Source organism: Triticum aestivum, chromosome 2B, assembly GCF_018294505.1.
Source record: "Triticum aestivum cultivar Chinese Spring chromosome 2B, IWGSC CS RefSeq v2.1, whole genome shotgun sequence".
Taxonomy (NCBI): domain Eukaryota; kingdom Viridiplantae; phylum Streptophyta; class Magnoliopsida; order Poales; family Poaceae; genus Triticum; species Triticum aestivum.
This window is the reverse complement of record NC_057798.1, coordinates 161,852,493-161,870,502: the sequence shown is the minus strand read 5'-3', so window position 1 is coordinate 161,870,502 and position 18,010 is coordinate 161,852,493. Positions and strand designations below refer to the sequence as shown.

The 18,010-nt window shown below is 43.6% G+C and overlaps 1 protein-coding gene across 1 annotated transcript; it reads right to left on the bottom strand.

The window, feature by feature from the left end:
* Positions 1-7,109: 7,109 nt before the first annotated feature.
* Positions 7,110-12,494, bottom strand: LOC123044084 (solute carrier family 25 member 44). Its single transcript, XM_044466723.1, has 6 exons — positions 12,178-12,494; positions 9,540-9,921; positions 8,719-8,915; positions 8,489-8,630; positions 7,818-7,977; positions 7,110-7,735 (listed from the first exon to the last, which is right to left on the bottom strand). Exons 1-6 carry the CDS (start codon positions 12,264-12,266, stop codon positions 7,707-7,709), a joined length of 999 nt encoding a protein of 332 aa, XP_044322658.1. The 5' UTR covers positions 12,267-12,494; the 3' UTR covers positions 7,110-7,706.
* Positions 12,495-18,010: the final 5,516 nt, after the last annotated feature.

Here is an 18,010-nt window from a genome sequence, read left to right as displayed (position 1 = left end):
GACACCAGACGCCATGGACCTTGGCGTCTGGATGGCCATCAGACACACCAGACAGCTTGTCTGGTCACCTGCGCGAGCAAAGCAAGCCAGACGCCAGGGTCCCTAGCGTCTGGGTGTGGGAGGCAGACGCTAGGGACCTTGGCGTCTGGGTGTCCATCAGACACACCAGACAGCTTGTCTGGTCACCTGCGCGAGCAAAGCGAGCCAGACGCCAGGGTCCCTGGCGTCTGGGTGTGGTAGGCAGACGCCATGGACCTTGGCGTCTGGGTGTCCATCAGACACACCAGACAACTTGTCTGGTAATCTGCGCGAGCAAAGCAAGCCAGACGCCAGGGTCCTTGGCGTCTGGGTGTGGACCTGGTGTTTTTGCACACACGTCTGTCTTTTGTTAATGTTTTTTGCTTAGCAACTTGTAGCAAACACTGTTAAATATGAACAAAGCATGCCAAAAATATGAACAAAGCATACTAACTAGTCTCGAATGACGAACATAGTTTGCACATAATCTCAAATAGTCTCGAATGACATAAGTAGTTCATGACCACACAAGGTCTCGAATAGCAAGTTCATACATTAAACAAAGTCTAGACAGTTCATCATCGACGCCGGTGCCTTTCCATTTGTCTACTGAGTAGTACGGGGCCACTTTCCCTTCTTGTCACGTGCCTCGTCCTCCTCTCGTGCATCGCGAGCCCTTGCAAGTTTTCTTGCCCTCTCTTCTTAACGAGCCTCCTTCTCTTTGCGTGCCCTCTCTTGCTCACGCTTCTTGCGCTCACTAGCCTCTTTCTCACGACGCTCCCGCTCCAATCCCCGTGCATAGGACTCCTCGAATAGGTGCTGCCTCCGTAACCAATCTCGACGTTGGTCCTCTTGGACATCTTTTGGTACCTCGTGATCTATCCAAGTGAAGTACTTGCAAAGTGGAGGAGGAGACTACATATAAACACTGTTTTTGTTAGACATATGAGTGACAACTTATTGATGTTTTTTGTATGTACACCTAACATACCGGTGGTATGTCATATGCGTTAGTTGGCCTTCGACGATCATGTGCATAGTTGGGACACACGAAAAACCTTCTACCTTCTGTCCATGACTTGTTGCGGTCAGTGGACACCTTCAGCTTGCAAACATCAGCACACCAACATGTTGGTGTGGGCACATCCTTCTCCTTCTCCTTGTCCAAACTGGCCTCCATCCACGTCTTCGGCATGTCCTCTTGGTCCGCGCACGCCGGCCTCGTCCTGGAACCGGAAGAAGCCATGCCTACAAAAAGAACAATTGTTAGCACAAGACATAAAGAGAGTAAATGCGTAAATACAGTAAATGAATAAATGCTAGGAATTGTATGAACAAATAATATACCATTATTATTAGATCAACCATCTGGATTAAGCAAATAACCGAAGGTCGATCCATTATCAACCATTCCTCTATGACCACCACCACCTCTAGCACTTGTGCTTCCTCTCCGACCACCACCACCTCTAGCACTTGTGCCTTCTCGACCACCACCTCTAGCATTTGTGCAAGCTCGACCACCACCTCTAGCACTTGTGCTAGCTCGACCACCACCACTAGCACTTGTGCTTGCTCGACCACCACGGTGTAACGCAACTTCATGTCGGAGTGCTCAACATAAAATGGCCTATGGTTTCGAATGGCATAGTCAGCCAACCAAAACTTCAGCATAGGCAAGCTCAGAAACTTCACTCCTTTCTTCAAATAAGCATTCTCGTCCTCATTCTCCACCCTTGGTTCTCCTGGATCCGGGCATGGTGTTGGCTCAATCGCCGTCATTCTCATTCCACCGTCAACAACAGCTTTATGGGCAAGGCTGAGATCTTTAAACAAGTGAGTTCTTTTTTGTAAGCCCGTCAGCTCAAAATGGATTTGGTTCTCCTCCTTTGTGAATCCATCCTCATCCAACTGTTCAACTGGACCCTCGTCATCCGAGTCATACGCATATTGACGCCTAAAAGGCAAGTCACGATCCATGTCCTTTTGCGCTATGTACGCATCCAAGTCACCAACATCATTACCATGAAACCCTTCCTCTTGCTCTTCGTCGTCATCATAAGCATCTTCATCCTCTTGAATTACTCCGTCACTAGCAATCACCTCAACTTCATTTGCTTGGCTAGTTGGTGGTTGGCTAGAAGCATTGGGGGCATACAACTCAACCTCATTTGCTTTGATAGATGGTACACGGGGACGTGGTGGGGGATAAACATTGGGGGCATCAACCACAATCCTATGCTCAACAAGTGGCACCATTGTCCTCTCGCTCATGTCATCCATTGGGGAAGAGACATGCCGGTTCAAATCAAAGGTAAACCGAGGAGATTCAACCTTGGTGGCAAACAATTCAAGTGACTTGTCTTCTGATTGGGATACTTTTTCCTTGTATACATCCCAATGCAAATCCGAGGTGATAGGCATACTTTTCAAGCGAGATTTGGCTCCAACTCCAACATCATACCTTCCTATTAACTTAACATCAACATTGGTGTCCATCCACTTCAAGACTTGTCTCACTTTTGCAACAACATCCTCATAGCTAGGGCTTGTATCAAAAACCAATGGTTCCTCACCCGTGTCGGCATTGTTACTCAAGAATGCCTCCTTGTCAATGTAATGAACATTAACAAGTCTCTCCATCTAAAAATAACATGAATGCATTTAAGACTTCAATGAGAATTGGTGTTTATCCAAATACATCTTATTATATCCAAATCATATCAACACTAAATTATTGGTGATGTCCACAAAAGTATCACTAATTAACACACAAAAGTATCCAAATCATATCAACACTAAATTATTGGTTAACCCTAATCACTAACTAACCCTAACCCCCAATCTTTCTACTCAACTAACATATATTCCTACTACACACCATGCATAGCACTATATTATCAAAGTTAACCAAGCCATTCACACTAACATAAGGGGGAGAAAACATGAACTAGGGTTCCACCAACATGTATAAAATGCAACCAAAATAACAAGATTTAACAAAAAATAATTGGATGATTTGGGGGAGATTAACAAAAGCAACAAAGTGATGGAAAGATCCACCTAAGGGATGTACCTTTTGGAGAGGATTTGAGGGGGAGCTTGAGGGGTAGGAGAGAGTGTGAGAGCTCCAAGTGTTCTTCAAGCTCGGGTTGTGGATTGGGGAAAGTGTGTGGGGTGGGTCCCACACACTCTCCCGTGGGTTATCCAGTTACCAGGGCCAGACGCCAGGGTCCTTGGCGTCTGGCCCCTTTGCCACGTCAGCAGGTCAACGGGCAGGCGGGCAGTGCGGGCCAGGGGCCAGACGCCAGGGCCCCTGGCGTCTGCTGCGCAACCCAGACGCCAGGGATGTTGGCGTCACCCAAAAAGGTCAGAAACGAATTTTTTTTTTTGAAACGAGGTCAAATCGGGATTTTGTTAGCCTTTTAGGTCATAACAATGATTTTGTCCACTCAGGCTACAGCCAGAGGAGGAAAGCGTCAAGGCGGATGTTGCGAGCGTGGACAGTGGAGGAGTCCGCGTTATGGCCGGCTCCGTTTCCGGGTCGTGGCCTTGAGGCCAACGTTTACCAACTCACCCGTGCCGTCTCAGATTGGTCAAGGAGCAGACGCGGGACTGTTTAATGAAAAAAGATCAGCCCCACAGTTTGTCAGATAATTTAATTGTTGCCGATCTCCATGGTAACAACCACAACGATTGATGCAGAGGAAACTTCCCTGTCCGTCTTTGGTGCACTTGACAGATTACCTAATGCTGCCACCACAAACGAAAACAATACGCATATCGCGGATGTGGCGGACCTCCATGGCTGTCGTGGTGGCCGTAAAAAACACAACCCTAAATTTCTTTCATCTCATACCTGCCGCTGCAAAACACTTCATCCAATTTGGCCGATGAACTCATAGTTTATACGAATTTTTCCACGCCGGCTCTTGTTGAGCTAGTTAATTGCGAACTTCTCGAACCCTAGAAAGGATCCCTCCAAGAACTCAACACCACCGTGCGTCTAGCCCCACGGTGGGCGCTAACTGTTATGGAATTGTCACGGCAGATGTCTTTAGTGTCAGGACTTAGTCGCGAGGCCAACACATCTATGTGGTAGCTTGAGAGGGGTTGATCGGGACGAGAGACGCAACACGCAAGACAAGGATTTAGACAGCTTCGGGCCCCGGGAAGCATCATCCGGTAATAACCCTACATGTTGTTTGTGGCTAGGTCTCATTATGATCATGAGAGAGTCGTTGTAAGCCGGCTCTCCTCTTTCGGTCTAGCCCTAGATATTGTTTCTTGTTGCTTGTCCCTCTTTGGGGAGCCCTGCCCCTCCTTATAAGTTAGAGGGGTGGGTTACATGTGGAGTCCAAATAGGATTAGGACTAGCCTATCTTCTACTACAAGCCGGATACAAGTCTGGGTCTTGATTCCTTGTAAGGGAGATATTCCTCACGCCTTTCCTCTTAAGCCGGCCTACCATAACGTAAGCCGGCCTTCTGGGCCTTGAGCCTCCTGGGCCCCCGGGTCTTGTCGCTCCTCTGATCCACTTGCCAGGTCACCCATAAGTCGCCAGAATTGGGTAGGTTACTTAGTGTGTCATCCAGTCAGGGCGGGTCATTAGTGAGTCGCCAAGTCCGGCCGGGTTATACTTCCGGCCGGGTTACACCGCGGGGTATATCCCCAACACATAATTTGGCTTTTGAAGGATCATCAAGAGAGCAACTTTATTATGACTAAGTAATTTCTTAGCTTGTGTGCAGATGGTTGCAGAATTTGACTTGGTAATGCAAGACTATCTTAGATGTATTCAAAACTAAGAGATTCATTACCATTATTTTAGCCATAAAATTCAAAATGAGTTGATTTCTCGCATGGTTGTTGACATTACAAATTGTATCATCAAGATTGTCAAAGCGGCCAAATGTTTCTCTGTTACCCTAGATTGTACCCCGGATGTGAGTCACCAAAAACAAATGAGTATGTTGGTTTGATATGTTCATAGTCACCAAAAACATATGAGTACGTTGGTTTGATATGTTCATTGGTCTGATGGAAAAATAGAAATAGAGAAATACTTGTTCTTTTTTATAGTGGATGACATTTTTGGTTTGGTATTTTTCAAGGTTTTTGTTAACCCTATCAAGTCTTTCGGCCTAAATATTGATGACATTGCGAGCCAAGGCTATGCCAATGGTTCCAATATGAAAGGAAAATAGAGGGGAGTGCAAATTCGGTTATTTGAGATAAATCCATGAGCTCTGTATATGCAATGTGCTTGCCTTGCCAAAGTCTTAATCTCACTCTGCAATGTGGCTAAATCTTATGGTAAATTTCTTTATTAGAATCGTATAACGAATATGTACTATTATTTTTTGTTTCTACCAAAAGACGGAATGTTTTGGTTAGGCATGTGGAAGATCTAATGGTGAAATCTTTAAGTGATGCTTGTAGGGAGAGTCGGATCAAAAGTGTTAAAGCAATTAGATTTGAAGCTCCTAAGATAATATCAACTCAGCTTGAGTTATGCGAAGATAGTGGTACCAAACCCAAGGATAATGGTGATGCAAAAATTTTGAAGTGATTGGTAGCTATGAGTTTATACTGGATATGGTCATTTTGGCATGACATTCTATGTTGTAGATACAATGAGCACGAAGTTGTAATCATCATCCTAAATCCCCTTAACACAAAGAAGGTATGAGAATGACTTTGACACTTACAAAAATGAAGTGCTTGCTTCTAGTGTGATCATTGCTAAAGGAATTGCAGCTAAAATAAATGCAGAACCATAATTTTCAGTAAAACACCATGCTCCTAGGAAAAGTAATTTGATTAAATTGACTGTGGTGAAGCAATCTTAGCAATCTTAGAACCAAGATTGGATATTGAAGTTGGTTATGTTTGATAAGGCAACCAGTTCATTGAAAAGCTTATTTGAAGAACTACAATCATTCATAAACATATTTGATTTTTAATGAGTTCAACAACTTAAGTTCTGAACAATAAGACAATTGCAATAGATTTGCAAGTGAGTTCTCTTCAAATGGTCTATCTAGTGTTGAGTTAAACGATATAATTTCTGAGTTAAGTGTTACGTTGACTTTGCCTGGACCAATGTATACTATGGAGATTCTTGAGTTTGTCAAAGAAGCAGATGTTATCCTAATATTTCTACTGCATATTATAGATTTTATTGTCACATGAGAGGTTAAATGGCTTGGCAACTTTATGCATTGAGAAGAAATTATTGGACAAGATCAATACTGATACTATCATTCGTTATTTTGCATTCAGAATTTTAGAAGAAAATTCTAATGTAAAATGTATACATTCTTGTGCATACCTATTTTGGATGCATTTTTTTGGGTACAGACTTTTATCTACATATGTTGATTATTATATAGACGTTTATACATCTCCGGCCATGCGTGCAGGCAAACACACACACACTAGTGATGTCAGTTTTGTGACTTCTAACCCGGAGAACAAGCTTCTGACCAAGAAGCTCAAGAAAGATGATGCGTTCGTGTTCTCAAAAGGACTCGTCCACCTCCAACTTATCCCTTGCCCTAACAAGCCAACCAACTTATCCCTAACAAGCGACCATGGCGATTGCCGCAGTCAGCAGCCAAAACCCTGGTACTATCACCACCGTCAATGCAGTGTTTGAATCAAAGCTAAGATGTCCTAGCTAAGTTTTTTCAGGTGAAAAAGAATACAGTGAAGTGGCTCCAAGCTCAGTTTTGGATGGACAACAATAACTAAATCAATTAACCATATAGTCTTGATATATACTGACAAGTCTTATGCACTATGAGATAATAACAACATATGTATGTGCAATGAGATCTTGTGCTTGTTGTGCAATGATAAACTAACAATATGTGTTCGACAGTTCAAATGATGCACTTCTGTTCTTTGCCTGATTATTGTATCAACTACAATGGAATATGTGTCACTTTCTTTCGCCAAAAAAAAGAAGCTAAACCACAAAGTTTTTCACCCAAATTATAATCAACCCTAAGAATGAATGAACTAATGATTATGCTTTGGTATCTGGTCAAGGCCATAAATAGCGAATCAAAAATAATGGACAAGAATAACAAAAAATATACGAAGTAACAATGGTATTAGTCATGTAGGACAAATATTAAAGAAAGTATCTACCTCTCACTGTAGAATGTCGACACTCGACAAGGTATACATTGCAGCCTACCACCTCACTGATGATGCTAAATTGATTTGGACATGCCACATCTCATCCCAAGAAGTGAGCTACAAAAGTAATGCGAAATTGAAAATTCAAGTGGGGTAACTATGCCAATTAGATGGGAAGACACAAAACTATGTTTCCGGAATTTTTGCTGAACAACTACAAGGTGCTCAGTACCCAGATCCAGCCTCTGGCTCTCATCCTGAAACGAGCGCCCTTCAGCACTTACAGGGAAATTTTTGCTCAACAACTACAAGGCGCTCCAGTACCCAGATCGATCCTCTGGCTCTCATCTGAAACGAGCACCCTTGCACTTGGAGGTATTTACAGGGTAGTTCCGTACAGAAACATGTCAGACTTTATAAGGGGACTTGCATCAAGAATTTCCAACCAGTGTTACATGCCAATCCCTGTACCAAAAGGAATTCACTAGATGGCCAAAACGGAAATGATGACCAGATAGGCGGAGCAGAAGCCAAAAGGTTCATTGCTCAGGTTTCACAGAAAGTCTTTCTGCAGGTTTAAGAGGAAAATTAGTTAATCAACCAGGCAGACAAAAGAGTGCAGGGATGATAATTTCAAGAACTGGGCTTACTTATTAGCTCATATGTGACAATCATTGATGTACCCCAAAGAGACATGTTAAGAAAGCGTGGTCCAAACCCTCGGTATAAACCTCTCCAACCTTCTTCTCGCAGTAGCAGCCTGGTAGTCTTCATGACGGATGACCTTCCACTCCCGTAGTTGTCCATTACCTGAAATAACACATGTTAGCACCTGCCAAGTCACCAATGGAATTCTGACTAAAATCTGTCGTGACTTCGACCATGTGGATGACATTAATAAGCTGTGATAACATGTCCCAAGCAGTTCATACCATAACGGTAACAGCTTACAATTTTTATCCTCTAGTACTACCTAACTGTACCAACCAAAATGAGGACTGTTCAAGAAGTGAGCCCCCAGGTGCTCAGGTTCAAGTCCTTACGGACGTGAGTTTGGGTTATTATCATTATTTTTAAAAACGCTGTAGGGGTAACCCTTTACCACCTTCATTTAAAAAAAATGGGACTGTACACTGATCTGTTTATCCTAACATGGTATAAAAAGGCCACACCAAGAAGAAGTCGTGATAAAGGTGAACTCATTTCCCGATTGGAAATGATGCCCACCAAAGAAGCTGACAACAATCAATGTTCAACCATCCACTGGCCCTTCCAAACAGGAAAAAAAATGCATATCAAGAGAAAGGAAATAATAAATTACCTGAAGCCGGGTCTTGATGGTATCTATTGGTGTAGTGATAATCGATGAGCAAGCTCCAGCAATTGTTCCAGCTGTTGCTTGCACAGCAACAAGTTCTGTATGGGAGGGTTTCTTCTGCGTACCATTTCCATAGCCCAAGCTCCTAAATAGGGGTTGCAGGAATATAAATAAGATGTGGGAGTACAAACGTTCACAAAGGAAAAGGAAAATATTATGTAAAGCTAGCACACCTCCAGATAGCATGTTGAGCCCCACCATATGAACTCCACCAAAGGGCAGAAGCTGGTGATTGAGTTAAAAGGGTAATTCCAAAACCTCGGTAAAGGCCCCGGAGGCCTTCACTCCTGACAACCTTATTTATCACATCAAATGGGCCTCTATATGTTTGCATCCCTGGCAATCCCTGAACCATGAGTCTCTGACAAACCTGCGAGCACAAATACAAAAAGGTAACATGTAAATTAGACAATAAGAAAAGTGCAATGTACCACTCAGCAGAATGCTACTCCCTCCGTTCCAAATTATAAAATGGCCTAACTTCTCCCTGAATCGGATGTATATAGACACGTTTTAGTGTGTTTGTTCACTCATTTCAGTCCGTATGTAGTCCATATTGAAATATCCAAAACATCTTATAATTCAGAACGGAGGTAGTACTTACATGCTTCTTAAGAAGAATAAAAAAATTAGTGAACATAATTTAAATGGCAGGTTCTTTTTCAAACCATAATTTAAATGGCATGTTGTTTTTCATACCATAATCCCTTAACTGTTAATATTTTTAGGTTAATGCCATAGCTAGATATGAACCAGTTTTCACTGTGGATATCTTCACTACAAAGTTTCACCAGCTAGAAGGCAGTGTTTCCATGGAATGAATAATCATGTTCACAGATACATGGATGAGATCAGCATTATCATGTTTCCATTTTTCGAACCAAAGGCAAAAATATAGCACAAAAACAACTTTGTTACTCGTTATGGCATTAACCTCAAAATATTAACTGTTAAGAGGTCAGAGACATGGAAAACAAATAGAAAGGATGCTCACCACATCTAGGGGTACAGAATATGAACTTGAAAAGGTACTTGACACTAAGCCTGCTACACCATTAGCAACAGCAATCCTTGATGCCTCGGACATATCGAAATGCTCAGAGTATTTAAATGCCATTTCTTTGGAGATCTCTAGTGAAGTTAGAGCCAAGATTCGTCCAGGCAGAGCTCCAACTGCACTGGTGCCAAATCCTCTGAAAACACCAGGGATGCCATCACTCCTCAATATCTTTCTAAAAACGACAAAGCCAGACATATGTGAAAGTCCTCCTTCGGCAACCTGCATTCTAGTCTTCACAACAGCTGTTGGGTGCAGAACACCTTGCTGGGCCGTAAATAGGATTGCTCCAATGACATGAAACTTTGTCTTGTCCAACCTGCAGTGTTATACAAAAGGTCAGCTATTTTGATCACAAGAATACGTACTCGCAAGTTGGTGATGTACCTAACCCCACATGTATAATTACACGGAATTACCAGTTACAGTTATAATCCTTTCAAGATAACATCCCATGTTATCAGAATCACGATTCTGTGGTGTGATTCTACAATCTACGATTTTATGACTACTAGTTATGGTCGTATGATTTGCTACCTTACCACAGAGGACCTATCCAGTTCCTTATGACATCTGATTCTGAAAGGCTTATAAAGAAGAATCGATACAATAAGCACAACCACTGCTCTTCTCAGAACAATGGTATAAAATAAAGTGGTAGAAGAGGAATATAGCAGCTTGAGAAGAAGGTTAGGTTTATGTGGGTAAATCCTAGTTTGCAGCACACTATACCAAATGCCCAAACAGGAAGTTTCTGTTCCCCAACCCCTGCAATGCCTGATATATGGGATAGTAATAACTGTGCACATTTCAAAACCAAGCCGAAACCATGTCAGGAAAAGCCAAACCGAGCCTGAATTTCTGGTTAATACGGTTTTTGGTTTACAGTACGGTACATAATCTAAAAACAAACGGAGCTTGGTTTTTTGGTATAGAACTGAAATTACCAATTAGATGCTCAGCCCAACCCACCACACCACTTCAGTCTTTACCAGCACAGCCCACAACTACGGAACACCAACCACCACATGGCCTCACGTAGAAGTTAGCCTCATGTCCACACCACACGCACCATACAGGACCCTAGCGAGCGACTACAGGCCGGAGCAGCCATGCACAACAGCCGGCGGCACGCAAGCCACCCACACAGCCTCGTTGAGCCGCTCCTCCGACGCCACACCTCTGAGTCTCCGACGCGTGACCTGGGTGCTCGCCATGGTTTTTGAGTCGCGACTCATGCAAGTCGCTCTGGGGCAGCGACTCGGAAGAAGTCGAGCCTGCTTTGAGACTAGTCACGACTCAGAGTCGCGAGTCGACACTAAGCTGAGTCGACCATATTTTTGCGACTCATAGACTAGTCGAGCGACTCGAAATCAATGGTGCTCGCTGCCTCTCCTCCCCAGCTCCGGCACTCTGGACCCCTTGCTGCCTCCCTTTCCACCGGCACCATGCTAGGGGAGGGGGAGCAGGGGCCCTGGCCCAGGCCAACATGCAATTTTTCCCATTACATCAGTGCTTACTTGCTGCTAATATGCGTATATTAGGATGATTTGGTTGGCTTTGGCCCTCCCCAACACGATTTAACATCACTTGCCCCACCCCCCCCCCCACCCCCAAAATAAATTTTCCTGGGTATGCCACTGGATGTAGGTGCTTTTTCCGTGCTGATCCCTGCCACTTTCACTGATGTGATAAGAATGCAGTGCTTAGGGACTAGAGGCACCAAAGCAGGACTTCTATTCTTTTTGATGCGCTGATCCCTGCCGCTTTCACTTAAAATTAGCATGGCTAGAGTAACAATTATACTTGTGTTCTGCTGCGATTATTCGGCTGTGTAGTTGTAATGCAGATTTCCTAATTAATGGATAAGTACTAAAGATTGTCTTCATGACTTCACATTGTTCAAAGTTGAAACATAACTAAAAAGTTGTTGCCTCATTTTCAAATTCGCGTCAACTTTGGTTGATTTGGTATATACCGAAACCATACCAAGATAATTTGGTATATATACCGAAACCAAACCATATATTGATTTCATACCATATTTACTGAAGTATCAATAGCGTATATACCAAAAGTCGTGCTTGAAAGCTACTTTATGCATACAGACAGAAAAAGTGTAAGCGCTAAATTAGATGCATTCTGAACTTATACTACATTACAGGTTGAACAAGCAGCCCATTTCTATTTGTTAAACGTGCTATTTCCTTTCAGAAATTGGTGGAAGCCGCAGCCGAGTTGGCGTTCCCTACAACTAAGTTTCAGCGTGGGGACAGGTCCAAATTTCTGTTGTGGTTCAAGCTGGCTGCGCTCACCGCATAACTGCTCCCACAACCCAGAACAAAAGCGAATCGACTTCCTTTCAACCACTACGACCAGAACGAATCCTCGATTTCCCAGACTAAACCCAAATCTCGCACCGCATCAAGAAAAATTAACCATAAACAAAGGCAAGGCGCTGCGCATAGACTGCCAAAGATATTACCTTTTCCGAAGGAACTGGGGCTAAACTAGCTAGCATACGAGTGAACAGAATCATGAATGAATACAAGAAGAACTAAGAAAGGGCGGCTACCTCTCCCAGTTGATGCTCGCCTCCGAGAGCGCGAGCCCGGTCGTGGAAGCCGCGGAAGTGTCCGCCGCCGCCGCCGCCGCCGCCGCCATCGGCCACCACACGCGCGGAAGAGGAGCTGACTGGAGGAGAGAAGGCAAAGGAAAGGGGATCCGCAGCAGGCACGGGAGAAGGGAGGGGCTCGGTGGTCCTGCGCGGTAGGTCGACCGTGGTGCGCTCTGCTGCTTGCTCTTCCGGTCGGATTTTATGGCGGATATTCGCACGGGGGAAAGAAGGCGGGGGAGGGAGAACGGGATGGCGGCGCAAAAATTTTATTCGAGGGAAAATAGGGTTCGGGGACGAGTCATCTGGGCAGCTGGGGGTTGGAAGTTTCCAGCGTCTGGTCGGCACACCACGTGTAGCGCAACGTGCGAGCGTGTGTATCTTTTATTGGAGAAGCGCAACGACTCTTTTAGATGCACTTGAAATAAATTTGCCAAGTTTTGTTGCATTTTTTGTTAGACATGTCCTAAGGGATGTTGATAGTTTGGCGGACCTCTGTGACAAGTATGTGTGTTTCTTGTTGGTTTTTGAATGTTGCCTCGAGGAATGCCCAAGTTTTATTGTTTTTTTAACGGAAAGACCTTTATGACTAGCTTTATTAAAATTTAAATAATGCTTACATCATTCGCTAAAACCTTTAATAGAAAAACAGGCGGTGTTTCCACCCAGAGAGTAGGGTTGTTAGCACTACCATAATGAGCTAGCTCATGTGCAATTAGACTCTCTATTACAATGTTCTATAACAACCTTCCCGAACTCTCTCATCAACTCTCGACAATCTTGAATGATAGGGGCCTCCACCATTGAGTATCCCTCATTATTTTGCAATGCTTCCACCACTATCAGATTGTCCATATGTACTAGGAGATTGTTGCATCCAGTACCTTGTGCTAATTTAAGCCCTTCCAACAGCGCCGCCACTTCCGCTGAAACCACATTCAGAACGTGGTCAAGTCGAGCCGTAGCAGCTCTGATAAAGCCTCCTCGACACCACAAGCTCATGTGCTCCTGTGAAATCATCATCTGAAAAAGACGCATTAACATTCAAAATTTGTTGTCCGACTAGACCAGGAACCCATCTATTTCATGCGTGGAACTTGGGTCATCTTCCTTTTTGCTCGTACAAAGTTTAGTGCTAAGGCGTATATTGCTGGAGAAGTACGTTTAGGAGTTTGAACTTGTTCACCACGGACCAGTTGTCTGCGTTGCCACCAGATATACCAACATGGCGTTGCAAACAGCTCTGGTACTTTAATGGTGTCCAAATATAGTCGCTGGGCAGATTGGTCACATAGTAGGAAATCAATCACAACTGATCCAGCTCAATCCACTAGCGAAGCATCGGCCACTTCCTTTGCTAATCCAAGAGCCTTCCATATTAGCCTTGCACAGGGACATCTAAAAAGGGCATGCATAATATTTTTTGCACCCACTGAGCAAATGGGGCACTGGGAATTACTGCCAATGTGGCGATTTGCAAGAATGCATAGACATGGAATAGCGTTGTGTAAACACCGCCACAGAATTTTTTTGATCTTCCCAGGTAGCTTGAGACTTCATAGTTTTTTTCCAAACCGGGTGTGTAGATAATCCGCCATACTGAATAACACCGGGATCAGATACATAATACTCTTCCCACTGTTTGTAATATGTTGATCGAACCATAAAGACGTCGTTCTTCGTTAAGTGCCATGCTATATAATCTTCTGTCTCCTAATGATGAATAGGTATTTGGAGAATGCGGTCAACATCTATAGGCCAGAAGTGTTGAATAATTAGGCTTTTCCCATTTAGTTTAATCCAGAAAAATAGTGGATAAAATATGAATAGCAATATAGTGGTGAAACTAGAAACTAGCAACAATTCGTTGAGATTAGTCATGCAATCAAAATTATGAGTAAAATGCATCATATCCATGTCAATCGTTACTAGCAATATACCAAATGCTAGCCCTAACAGTGAGGATAAGATGGCATATGTCGCAGTAGCAGGAGGTGCAGATGTCCCGATCGTCATGTCGCTGAAGAGGTCGATGACGTCGGGAAGAAGTCCTCGTTGGGGAACTCGTCATCGGTGATGCCGCCGTTCACAGCCACGATGAACAAGAATCCAGCAGTCGCGCAAGGATGCTTCCCAGACACCTTATCACCCCTCTCCCGTACCAGATCACAAGAGGCGGGGTTTCGGAGGCCTGCTATCTCACTCTCCGGTGCACGTCGGGAAGCGAGATGGGAAATAAGTAGGCGGTGCAATGCTCTGGAACAATGCGAGGAGTTGTATCTCGTTGGGAAGAGGAGCGACCTCTTCTAGGAGTAACAATATGAAACTGAAATGGACGCACTAATTCTCATTAAGGAGAGGAGAAACAACCGCACTAAAAATCCTATTAAGTGGCCAGTTTCATCTCCCATTAGTAGGCAAATCGTTTCAAGTTCTTGCATGGCAAAATATGCTAGCACGCACGGTATGAAGAAACCAATGTCCTAATGAAGAAACGAAACCAAAACCAAAATATTGATGTCATTAATGAGGAGATGAATGTCACCATTCACCACCAATCGGTTTCATTTTCCACTAGCGCAAATCTTTTAGCTTCTTTCTTGTCATGCATGAACGTGCCACATGGGCCTATGGGATTTTCCTAGAAATTATTGGACATAACAGATGGTCTAAATCCCAATAATTCTAACAATCCCCACCAGATCCCAGAGGCACATCACGTTTGCATATGGTTCCAAAACATTGTTTATATACTGGTATTTCGATGGAGATTGTTAAGTTGAACTTCCAGCTAGAAATCCATGCTACACTCATTCACAACTTGAAAGTGGACTACACCTTGAACTGCAAGTTTTGTGCAAACAAGTTTCACATAAAATACTTGACCGATACTAGACCGCTGAAAAACTTTCCCGCGGGTAGGAGCATATACGTCATACTCCCGGGCCTCTTCATGAGTTTATTAGAGAGCACCCAACTCTCACAGACTGCGACATTTAATAGTATAACTCATATATGTGTGTTATTTCTAGATGTTTTGTAGGACAACATCTTTGCCTACCCAAGCCATTGAGAACACATTAAGATAAATATCAGCCTACCATACAGATTAGGAGAGAATTGCATCATAATGGAGTAGATCTTTATAAAATAAATACTCCTCTTGGTTATCCAAAAGCTTGTCTCGCCAATTCTAATTCACGGGATCTCCGCTCACAAAGAATGGGTTACCACCATGAACAACTTATATAGTGGGTCTCAATCCCATCTCCTTCAATGCATGATGTCTACTACGCAACTTTATTCTTGTAGACTCGTGTTGGGCCTCCAAGCGCGGAGTTTTCTAGGACAGTAGAAATTTTCCCTCAAGTGGATGACCTAAGGTTTATCAATCCGTGGGAGGCGTAGGATGAAGATGGTCTTGTTGGGGAATGTAGTATTTCAAAAAAAAAATCCTACGGTCACGCAAGATCTATCTATGTGATGTATAGAAACGAGAGGGAGAGTGTTTCCACGTACCCTCGTAGACCGAAAGCGGAAGCGTTTAGTAACGCGGTTGATGTAGTCGAACGTCTTCGTGATCCAACCGATCCAAGTACCGAACGTACGACACCTCCGCGTTCAGCACACGTTCAGCTTGATGACGTCCCTCGTGCTCTTGATCCAGCCGAGGACGAGGGTGAGTTCCGTCAGCACGACGGAGTGGTGACGGTGATGATGATATTACCGGCGCAGGGCTTCGCCTAAGCACTACGATGGTATGATCGAGGTGTGTAACTGTGGAAGGGGGCACCGCACACGGTTAGGAGAAATGTGTGTGCTCTAGGGTGCCCCCCTGCCCCCGTATATAAAGGAGGAAGGAGGAGGAGGTCGTCCCTAGAGGGGGCGTGCCAAAGGGGGGAGTCCTACTTGGACTCCCGGTCCAAGTAGGATTCGCCCCCCCCCCCCTCCTTTCCTATTCCAACTAGGGGAAGGAGGGAAGGGGGAAGAGGGGAGAAGGAAGGAGGAGGGTGCCGCCCCCTCCTAGTCCAATTCGGGCCAGCCCATGGGAGGGCGCACGGCCACCCCTTGAGGCCCTTCTCTCCTTTCCCCTAAAGCCCATTAAGGTCCATTACTCTCCTCAGGGGTTCTGGTAACCTCTCAGTACTCCAGAAAATGCCTGAACTCATCTGAAACCTTTTCGGTGTCTAAACATAGCCTTCCAATATATCAATATTTATGTCTTGACCATTTCAAGACTCCTCGTCACGTCTGTGATCTCATCCGGAACTTCGAACAAACTTCAGTCATCAAAACACATAACTCATAATACAAATCGCCATCGAACCTTAAGCGTGCGGATCCTACAGGTTCGAGAACTATGTAGACATGATCGAGACACATCTCTGATCAATAACCAATAGCGGAACCTGGATGCTCATATTGGCTCCTGCATATTCTACGAAGATCTTTATCGATCAAACCGCATCACAACATAGGTTGTTCCCTTTGTCATCGGTATGTTACTTGCCCGAGATTTGATCGTCGGTATCATCATACCTATTTCAATCTAGTTACCAGCAAGTCTCTTTACTCGTTCCGTAATGCTTCATCCCGCAACAAAATTATTAGTCACATTGCTTGCAAGGCTTATAGTGATGAGCATTACCGAGAGGGCCCAGAGATACCTCTCTGAAACACGGAGTGACAAATCCTAATCTCGATTTATGCCAACGCAACAAACACCTTCGGAGACACCTATAGAGCATCTCTATAATCACCCATTTAAGTTGTGACGTTTGATAGCACACAAGGTGTTCCTCCGATATTCGGGAGTTGCATAATCTCATAGTTTGAGGAACATGTATAAGTTATGAAGAAAGCAGTAGCAATGAAACTGTAATGATCATAATGCTAAGCTAACGGATGGGTCATGTCCATCACATCATTCCCCTAATGATGTGATCCCGTTCATCAAATGACAACACATGTCTATGGTTAGGAAACATAACCATCTTTGATTAACGAGCTACTTAAGTAGAGGCATGCTAGGGACATTTTGTTTTGTCTATATATTCACACATGTACTAAGTTTCTAGTTAATACAATTCTAGCATGAATAATAAATATTTGTCATGATATAAGGAAATCTCAATAACAACTTTATTAGTGCCTCTAGGGCATATTTCCTTCAGGTCTCTCTCAAACAACCCTGCAACCAAATACAAGAAATCTTTTGTGTCCCCAACACACCCAATACAATGGCAAATTGTATAGGTGCACTAGTTCACGAAGAGATGGTGATAAAAGTGTAATATGGATGGTAGAGATATATTTTTATAATCTGAATAAATAAAACAACAAGTAGCAATTGATAAAACGGAGTACAAATGGTATTACGATGCTTGAAAACAAGGCCTAGGGTTCGTACTTACGCTAGTGCAATCTCTCAACAGTGCTAATATAATTGGATCATATAACCATCCCTCATGTGCGATGAAGAATCACTCCAAAGTTCTTATCTAGCGGAGAACAAAAGAAGAAATTGTTTGTAGGGTACATAACCACCTCAAAGCTATTCTTTTCAATCGATCTATCCAAGATTTTGTACTAAAATAACACCAAAGCAAATTCAGATTCATAATACTCAATCCAACACAAAGAACCTCAAGGAGTGCCCAAAGATTTATACCAGAGAAACAAAGACAAGAACGTGCATCAACCCCTATGCATAGATTACCCCGATGTCACCTTGGAAATCCGCAAGTTGAGTGCCAAAACATATATCAAGTGAATCAAAATAATACCCCATTGT